General features: G+C 38.6%; 1 protein-coding gene across 1 annotated transcript; it reads right to left on the reverse strand.

Annotated features, from left to right (window-relative positions):
* Positions 1–8,010: 8,010 nt before the first annotated feature.
* LOC100258485 (uncharacterized) lies at positions 8,011–9,825 on the reverse strand. Its single transcript, XM_010655285.3, has one exon. It carries the CDS (start codon positions 9,600–9,602, stop codon positions 8,217–8,219), a length of 1,386 nt encoding a protein of 461 aa, XP_010653587.1. The 5' UTR covers positions 9,603–9,825; the 3' UTR covers positions 8,011–8,216.
* Positions 9,826–10,066: the final 241 nt, after the last annotated feature.

Genomic DNA, 10,066 nt, shown 5'->3' on the forward strand with positions numbered 1-10,066 from the left:
CGCTTCCTAGATCTACGACCCCTTGATTTTGATGGTGGTAGAAGTTGAATCGGCTATTGATTAATTGGTCTCATCCTTGACAGAGAGTATGATCAGTAGGATTGTTGGTCTGATCACTACTTCTAAGATTTACGTTGTAGTCTCATTTTTTGGAGCGAAGGATAGAAATTCAAAACAGTAAGGAGGGTCTGAGTATGTTTCTAAGCTTAAGACTCTAGCAAATAAGCTTGGCTCCATTAGTGAACTTATGTTTAATAGAGATTAGCTGAGTATAATCCTTTTGTAACCTCCAAAAACTCAAGACCATATCAACAAGGGCCATATAAACTTAACAACTCTCCAAGCCATCACAATTCCTTTGAAGCTCAAGCCTCCTCCAGTGTCTCTCCACCACCTAATGTCTTCAATCTCTAGCATGGGAGACTTGGACATCCTTCACTTAGAGTTCTATCACAGGTTCTTAGACGTAGTGGTATACAAGCTGCTCCTAGCACTTTGTTTTGATTTTTGTAATTCATGTCAGCTTGCAAAGAGTCATAGGTTACCTTTTGTAAATGCACACTCAAGAGTAATAAAACCATTTGATTTGGTTCACTTTGATCTTTGGGGAGCCTCCGCAATTACTTTTGTGACTAGTATTAGATACTTCCTTTTATTCATTGATGATTATCCCCTACCTTTCCAAAATTTAAAAACATCGTTGTAACTCAGTTTGATTCCCAAATCAAAGCTTTTCAAAGTGATTGGGGCAGTGAATATAAACTCATCTCTACACTTCTCCATTCTCATGGAATTAAACATAAAGAAGCATGTCCCTATACACCATAACAAAATGGAAGAGTTGAAAGAAAAAATAGACATGTTGTGGACATGGGACTTACCTTTCTAGCACACTGTCATCATGCCCGTCTTAGTTTATGGCCTTTTGCTTTTCAAACTAGTACCTTTTAGATAAACAAGTTTCCCACACCAATCTAGTCAAATAAATCTCCATATGAGGTTTTATATAACCAAACACCATAGTATGAGTTTCTGCATGTTTTTCAGTGTCCTTACTTCTCTTTTCTTCGTTCCTATAATAATAATAAGCTAGAGTTTCACTCTGCTGAATGCATTTTCATTGGTGTTCAATGAGTATTTCTTTCCTTTTTAGTCATTCTCCTTACCAATTACGACACCTTCTTCCCAATCTTACTTTTCATTTCCTCTTCCCATATCCTCCAATATTGGTACTACTTCTTCCATTTCGACAACCATTCCTTCCACACCATCAACTAATACTACTTCTCCACATAATGCTTCTTCACCAGTCTCTAAACCAAATCAATCTCTAATACTCTCTCCTATTGTTATCGTTTCTTCCTCTAAAACCTCAACCTCATTATCTTCTCCTATTGTTTCTTAATAGAACTCTTCACCTCATGGAGATACTACCAATGTTCAAAATAATGTTTTTATTGTTACCTATGCTTTTCCAAGTATCCATATCCATAGAGAACCTGCAGCCACAAATGTCCATTTGATGGAAACCAAATCTAAAAGTGGGGTTTATAAGCCTAAAATGTTGTTGTCCATATGTTAGTCTCCTCCACTCTTATCCCTCACTGAACCAACTTCAATGCAACAAGCACTTCAAAGTGTTGAATGGAAACAAGCTATGAAATTGGAGCTTGATGCTTTAAGTTGAAATAACACTTGGACCTTAGTTCTTATTCCCTCAAATCACAGAGTTATTGGCTGCAAGTGGGTTTACAAACTTAAATTCAAACCAAATGGTTCTATTGAGAGACATAAAGCCCACTTAGTAGCTAAAGGTTTTCATCAAATGCACAACCTAGACTATTTTGAAACCTTCAGCCTTGTGGTGAAGTTTGCTATGATTCGTTTTGTTCTCATCTTAGCTTTATCTCTTGATGACCTTTAAAGCAACTGAATGTTCATAAAGTTTTTCTAAATGGAGAAATAGATGAAGTTTACATGGAGCAGCCCCTAGGCTTTGCTGATTCCTCTGCTCCACATTTGGTCTGTAAGCTCTCTAAAACTCTATGGTTTAGAACAGTCCCTAGAGCTTGGTTCACCAAGTTAAGTACCTGTTTACTCCGATAGGGATTTATGAGCTCTAAGGCTGATACCTCTATGTTCATCCTCTCTACTGCCAGTACACTTATCATCATTCTTGTTTATGTTGATGATATCATCATCATGGACAATGATTTTCTTTAATCCAACAAATAATTTCCAACCTTGACAACCACTTTGCTCCAAAGGATTTTTGTCATCTTTCTTATTTTCTTGGGCTTGAAGTCCACTACACCAACTTCGGATAGCACTCAAGCCAAACCAAGTATATAAAAGACCTCCTTACACGTGTAGACATGCTGAACTGCAAGCCAATGTCCACTCCCGTATTTTCCAGCCCTACCATGTCTATATATGATGGTCAACTACCAGATGACCCCTACCTTTTACTGGAGTATTGTTGGAGCTCTCCAATATTGCACATTAAACAAACTTGAGATAAGTTCCTCCATTAACAAAGGTATGCCAACTTATGCACCATCCCACTACAACTCACTAGCAAGTTGTCAAACAGATCCTGCACTATTTGAAGGCTTCTTGCTTTTATGGTCTCTCTCTTTCTTGTTATACTGATGCTGACTGGGAAAGTTACCCTGATGATAGGAGAAGTACTAGTGGTTACCGTGCCTTTCTTGGTCCCAATTTAATTTCCCGGTCTTCCTCCGAGTAGAAGGTGATATCCAAGTCCAATGTAGAATCTGAGTACAAAGGACTTGCCAATGCTGCTGCAAAAATCACTTGGCTTGACTCCATCCTTCGTGAGCTTTATATCCACCTCTCTTCGTCTCCTCGTCTCATCCCTTGTAACTAATTGTAAATAATTCTTCATATTAGTGTTTCGGTTACTTTATTTCTACTTTAGGTGAGTTTTCCTTTGGTGATGCCATGTGTACAACCCTACATATAAAAAGAACTTTTCCTATTTTGCTCGGTAATAAACTGAGTCGCTTTACTCTGTTTTCGCCTTCTTCTTTTCTCCTCTGTTATTTTCCAGTTTCGATTATAATAAATGGTTTTACAAGATGAAAGGTCTTTTAAATTTTGATATGTTATAATCTTTTAAAATAACAATTTCACGTGTTAATTAAAAATATTATTCCAAATGAGGCCTCTTATACAATGATTGAAATGTCGTGATGGTATGTCAAAGAAATATCATTGATATATCAAGTTTCGGACAACCCAACATGACAACTAGGATGGAAAAACCGTTCACCCAATTTTTTGAGATTTTCCCTCATTTTTCATTGATATATGCCGATATTTCAATGATATCAATGACTTTTCGATGCCACGTTAGCACCTTTTTCATTGTTGGCCCTGAGTTAATCCAAGCCCCATGCTGCCAGCCATGCCTAGGCTCCCTTCATCAAAATTATGACTCTGAAGCGAAGGACCATCTATTAAATGGTGCTGTGTTTTCTTTCAAGCTATGGGTGTAGGATGTCTTTTATGTACACTTCAAAAAAAATACAATCAAATATGTTAAAGAAGCACGACTCCAACCTAGGCACATGAGTTGCCATTGTTTGAAATGCTTATAACATTTTCTATATATATATATATATATATATATATATGCATTGCATTGTTTTATCGTAGTGAGACTAAATAAAAGCTTTCAATACAATACAACCACACTGATACTCTACATAAAGGCTAAAACAAACACCAAAACAGTCACAAATATTCACCTAAATTTCCAAAGTCCACATCATCATCGGCATAACATTTCCTATTATCGAAGAGAATTGATGGAATAAGGCAAAGAGAATTGCAATTATGACAAATACTAGTGTTTTCCACAAAGTGCAAGTCAAACTTGATATACAACAAGGCACAAAGGTTTTGGCAAAGTGCTTCATAATCTGAAGAACCTCATCCAAATGCCTCTTCAAAAGAAAAATATTCACAAAAGCCATTCCTAGAAACGTTTCAGAAAAGTCATACCAGAACATACATCCGAGCTCAAGGGAATCACATGTTGGAGTTGTTATCAAATATATGGTAATTAAGGGCATACTAAAATAAATTTGCACACAGACTACCCCTGGATGAACTGGGCTCTCCCCAGAGTCAACAGTAAATCACATCTGAGAGTCTTGAGTACCAGTTGTCACACATATATATTCATATAAGACTGAAACTTGGATGGTGAACTGTGAACAAATTCTCATATTGTGCTCCCTGTGTCAACCATCTTTTCACTCTTCACATGGTATTATCCACATATAATGGTGTAGTTAGTCTTTCAGATTTTGCCATCTCAAGCAGACAGTCCTCCTAATGAAATTTCAGAATAATCAAATTCACAAATTCAAGTTTCCTGATTCTATTACTTAGAAGAAACCAGCAAGAAACAAAAAATCTAATTTAGACACTAAATATTAAAATACATATATTCTTTTGATAGGTAAACAAAAATGATATTAACAGTGTCAATCAAAGAAGGTGCACCAAAGTACATGAGACTTAATATTAGAATAATACACGAATAAATGAATACATCCGTCTGAGAAACTCTAGCTATCTAGTGGAATCCAGCAGATCACCTATGCTATGAAACTAATTTTGCTGGTTATATGGGTAGGGCGTGCAAAAAGTTCAAATCCTCAGGAACTCAGGGTATATCTTGGTTGGAGCCAGATATTTTAAGGGTTAGGCTCTTAAAAGTCAAGGGATTTGAATTTATACACCAGTTCAGTTAAAAATAAAGGAAGAAGAGATGATCTTCCACAACAAGAAAAAAATACAAGAGGGGGACCGTCCACAGTTGACAACCTTCTCCTCCCCAGCACAAACAACCCCCACCATCCACAGACCACAAGACCCAATCCCATCCTGGCCAGCCCCATTACATGCACACGTGATGGGGCTGGGTCTCATCACAACTACCCATCAACTGCAACATGCCTACAGCTAACCGACCTCTCCAATAATTTCAATCCCGCCACTATATTTTACAGGCTTCAAGCCAGTACTGATGTTATATCATATCCCAAAGTTCTTGTAAATCATGTTTTCAACCAAACTAAATTTCTCATAAATTCCAGCCAAGACGGTTTTCCAACAACGCTAATTCCTTCTTCAACACTGAACAATAAAACCACTAAAACAGAAACAGAGAAAGCAGTTTCAAAAGAGGGTAACAGTGTACAACTAAAATGCCTCTGCTATTTGGACTGTGTGTATGGTTTGAAGAATTGGATAAGATGCAGAGATGACACTCTTGTAGGACAAATAAAGACGTAAATGGCACCAAGTTAATTAATTTAATTGACAACCGATAGATGAATAGCAATGAAGGTAAGTTGATTTACCATATCAAATTACACAAAAAGAGATCCTGGGCTGATATTAACTCTACAAATTCTAACTCCATCCTAATGGAACCTTTATTTCCATATATTGCTGGTTAGACTTTATTTGCTACCACATTAATAAAAGAACTGAGAGGGCCTAAAGAAGCCTAGTACACAAGCTTCTTTCATATCTTTCTACAATCATACTAAAATCTCTGAGAACAATACCAAGGATATGATCAATTCTTCACCTAAATAATAGCTTTGTTTAGACAACGCTTAGCCATACATGGCAGTGGGGAGGGGTTCAGCTCACTGTAAACAGGCAATAAACTATCAATAACATTGACCTTATTTGGACAAATATAAGCATATGACATAATGAATGACACAAATAGGAGGCACAACCCAAGCACACTTATAACAGTAGAGAGGTTATGCCTAGGCATCAAGTTAAAAAAAAAGAAGGAAAAAAATGGAGAAATAATATCAAATCAAACTAGACTCCATGTAAACTGCCACTTAACTCCAAGAAAATTTTCTTAGTAACCTTCTTCAAATCAGACGAATAAAGACAACATATTTTCCCTCAGTTTCCGTACCAGCATTTCAATCCCCTGAAAGTCCTAGAATTACAGTCAGCCCAAAGAGTAGAATATAACAGTCTTAAGTTAATGATGAATTAACCCTAGACAGAAATGAATGTCAAAAAGTACTTATCCAGCCAAACCCAAAATCTAACAGTTGTTTCTGTTGTAGCCAAGAAATCCTATTGGTAGGACCAAAAACTCTCAAAAACACAAGATGTTGATGTCAAAACCTATCTACAACATATTAGAACTGATTTAGCTTCCCAGATGTCTAAAACCCAATCATAAAGTTTGGAGAGAACATGCACATAGATGTGGCTTCAGTTAAAGGGATTTAACCAAAATCCCCTCCACCTCAGTTGCTTCTAATATCTTGTGTCCACATCAACCCCTCACCCATAAACAATCATTTTGAACAATTCTCGTCCCCATATATGGTAGAGCAGCCCAACCAAAAGGACCTAAGCCTAGTAATTAAATTCGTCATGAAAATAACCCAGACAGTCTCTGAACATCAAGAAATGGACTTGCATTCATACAACTTCTAACCATGCCTCCACCAAATGATTGGCTTCATTAGAGAAAGAAAATTCAAAGATGAGAGGGGAGCCATCAGATCAACCACTTTCACCCACCTCTTTTGCCTTCCAAATGTTGTTTGTCTATTTGTCCACACCAAGAAATCCAATGTAATCTCCACAATCTTCCTCCAATTAATCACAAGGCGACACTTTAAAGCTTCCATCTTCTTGAGAGCATAAGCAACTGCCTGTTTCAAGGAGGCACTTCAGAGCCTCCATCTTCTTGAGAGTATGGACAACTTACTGTCTAACCAAAATATCACAGACCATTCTTGATTGCCCCTCCACAGCATTAGCAAAACTAATGCCCTTACCAGTACCAACATCAGAATAACCAGAAAAAATATTTGAGGCTACCTAACAGCTTAAGCTACAGTCCAAGCCCTTAATACAGACTAGAGATATCCAAACTTCTCGATCAGGTTGTAATGGCAACTTACCTATCAAGTTTAAACCCTCAGTAAAATAATGAAAAGCTGCCTCAAATCCATGGAGTAAACAAAACACAGTGGATATATACCTGCATGGCTCATTTTCATTCCCAATCTATACCATCTAAGATTGGAGCACACAAGGCTTCTTATCTCCTTTCCAACTGCAATGCAAACACACGATCTTTCCAAACTTCCATTCTTTCTCACCCTCAACTCTTTAATTGCTAAAATTTCAGTTATCACTGTTATCATCTCCCATTCATAAAAGACATGCTCTCAGTTTTGAATGAAAATCCCCAATCAGACCAGCTCTGGTAAAATTGCACTATCCACAAAATCCCAAAAAATTTGATGTCAGATAGTTAAACTCTGAAAATCCCAATCACTTGAGTTCTCCAGACTCAGCCCAACTATCGTACAAGTCTTTAGAAAAAGAAAAAGAAAAAGTTTAATGATCGAGGGTCCTGACATGATTGAGGTGGAGGAAACACTAACAGTGATGGTGGTCGATGGAAAAGGGAGAGGAGGCAAGGGTAGCAGGGATGTTTTTTCTGCTAATGTGGGATGGGAGGGCTTTAAGGTCAAAATGGACAAATCCAGTGATGACTAGGTTTCTGCCGTCAATGACAGTTTAAAAAGAGGCCAGGAAAGAAATAAAGAAGAATGTGAAAAGGCTGGAAGAGAAGGATGAAACAGTTCCTTTTGAATTGGATGAAGATGTTGAGGTCAAGCAATAAAGGAGCAGTAATCGCAGGTAGATGGTAATTTTCTGGTCATTTAATGAAAACTTAATCTTCTATAGTAATACAACAATCCACCATGTCCAAGTGCATTCTATATTGTATGCTATAATTGTAACTTGGGAAAGAAAAAGAATAATTGAAAATGAATACAGCATATGCAACTGACCAAGGAAAACGATGATCAGTCTCAATTTCTTAGATAGCATCATCACTAAGAACTTATAGTGCATGGAAGAATATGTAGAACACAATAATTGCAACAAAAATATACACATGAAGCATTCTCATGAAAATATACACAGGTAATAGATTGCCTCATGATAAAGTACATACAACACATTGTTGGTGACTTCGCGAAACAATGGCAGTGCTGAACCACACCAACTGCAAAACAGAAACGCACAAAGCACCAAAAGATTACCACTATTTTAGAGTGTTACAATTGAAGCCTGCAAGTGAAGTGCCACTCAGTTGGAATGGGATATCATCATCTAAGGCCTTCAATAAAACCTTCCAACTCTCTCCTCCCAAACCTCCTTCCTTCTGTACTAGCAACTCTACATCTTGCTGCAAAGTAAAATATCAACCAAGCCACCATAAAATAAACCTCAACAACTGACTGAAAAACTGCAGCAAACAATTTCCCACAAAATCTAGCCAGAGCCCATCTCACAAAAGACCCGCAAAATATAGCTTCCAGACATTTTATTTGAATGGCTTGGTTCAACATTGTTGATAATAAATAAACACCTTCCCTAACAATATCCCTTCCACTCCGTCTTGTATCTACTATAGCAACCCAAGCATCCACAGCAAAAATAAAGGATACCAGTGTATCCCAAAGAAACCATATAAACAGAAACCCAGAAATCTCCTTCTCGAATCCCCGGATCCATGGCAACATGACAGAGAATGGCATCAATTTCAACCTCACAAACAGTTTGAAGAACGAATATTGATCTTCAATTTCACCAAAGAACCATAAACCAAGAAGCTGAGTCATTCCATCCCTAACTGCCCATCTCATGAGAATAAACCCAGAGAGCCTCCTCAATCCCAATCTAGAACCATCCCAAACTGTCCCAATAAATGAAGTCGTCCTCCGCAGATGATCATTAACAACAGAAATGAACACAATGCCAAGGACCCATGAATACGTAACCAGAAATCCAAGAATTACCCAGCCATAAGCTGCAGACAAGAAACACACAAGAAAGAACAACGCCGCGGAATCACGACTGCCCAAATCCATTCCTTTGATGAAGAACGGAAAATCCCCTCTTTCCTCTTTATTCTCCAAAACAACCGTCTGGTTCCCCTCATCACCATCATCATCGTTCCCATCCGTAAACAATAAACCCTCACCTTTGAACGAAAACCCCGACCGAACAATCTCCGAAGCCCTAATTCCATTATCCTCCACAGAACCCGAAAACCCTAATTTGGGGTCAAAACGGCTTAAACTCAGAAAACTCCCATTGATTTGAGTCCTCCGGCCACCTCCGAAGAGGGTCCGATCATCATATTCATCTCCGGAGAAAAAATCATCATCTAGGGTTCCGACGCGGGTGAGGTGGAGAAAGGGGCGACGACGGTGACGGGGATTCACGGTGGGGGGAGAGGAGAGGGTGGCAGGAATGTTCTTACCGGCGATATCGAGGCGGGAGAGGAGAGCCCGGAGGGAAGGATCGCGGTCGATGAAGGCGGTGAGGATAAGGGTACCGTCCTCGACAACAGTGCGGAAGGAGAAGAGGAGCAGAGAGAGCAAGAGGAATGTGAAGGGGGTGGAGGAGAAGGAGGAGGCGGTGCGTTTGAGAAGTTGAGTGGTGGTGCGGAGGTCGAGCCGCGAAGGGGGAGGCGGAGGAGCGGTCATGGCGTGAGATGGAGCTGCGAGGCGAGTGGCTTCCGTTTCTGTCTTCTCTGCGAGTGTGTATGGCCTTTGCGGGGGTGTTGGGTGCTTTTATTTTATCATTCCTTTTCTCTTGACTTCCCTATTTTCCATGTCCCAATTCCTACCGGAGATAAATCCTAGTCTTTCTATTTTGTTTCCCATCTTCAAAAAAAAATTTGCATTTTCCACAGAAACAAACACCCCAGATGTGAAGATTGTTTAAAGAGACTAATGTTTTCATAATATACAAATTGGACTAACATATTAGGATTGTAACTTACGCAGGGAACTGTTCAGCATGGTCCAAAGCCTCACAACCTCGGAACCTCCTCCTTATTTATTTTCATCCCAAATAGGAAAACCAAGATATTGATCATAGGAATGGTCAATTATGTTGTTGAAAAATAGAGCACAAGAATTTTCAAAATAATTATTGACTTGTCTAA

Source organism: Vitis vinifera, chromosome 8 (assembly GCF_030704535.1).
Source record: "Vitis vinifera cultivar Pinot Noir 40024 chromosome 8, ASM3070453v1".
Lineage (NCBI taxonomy): Eukaryota > Viridiplantae > Streptophyta > Magnoliopsida > Vitales > Vitaceae > Vitis > Vitis vinifera.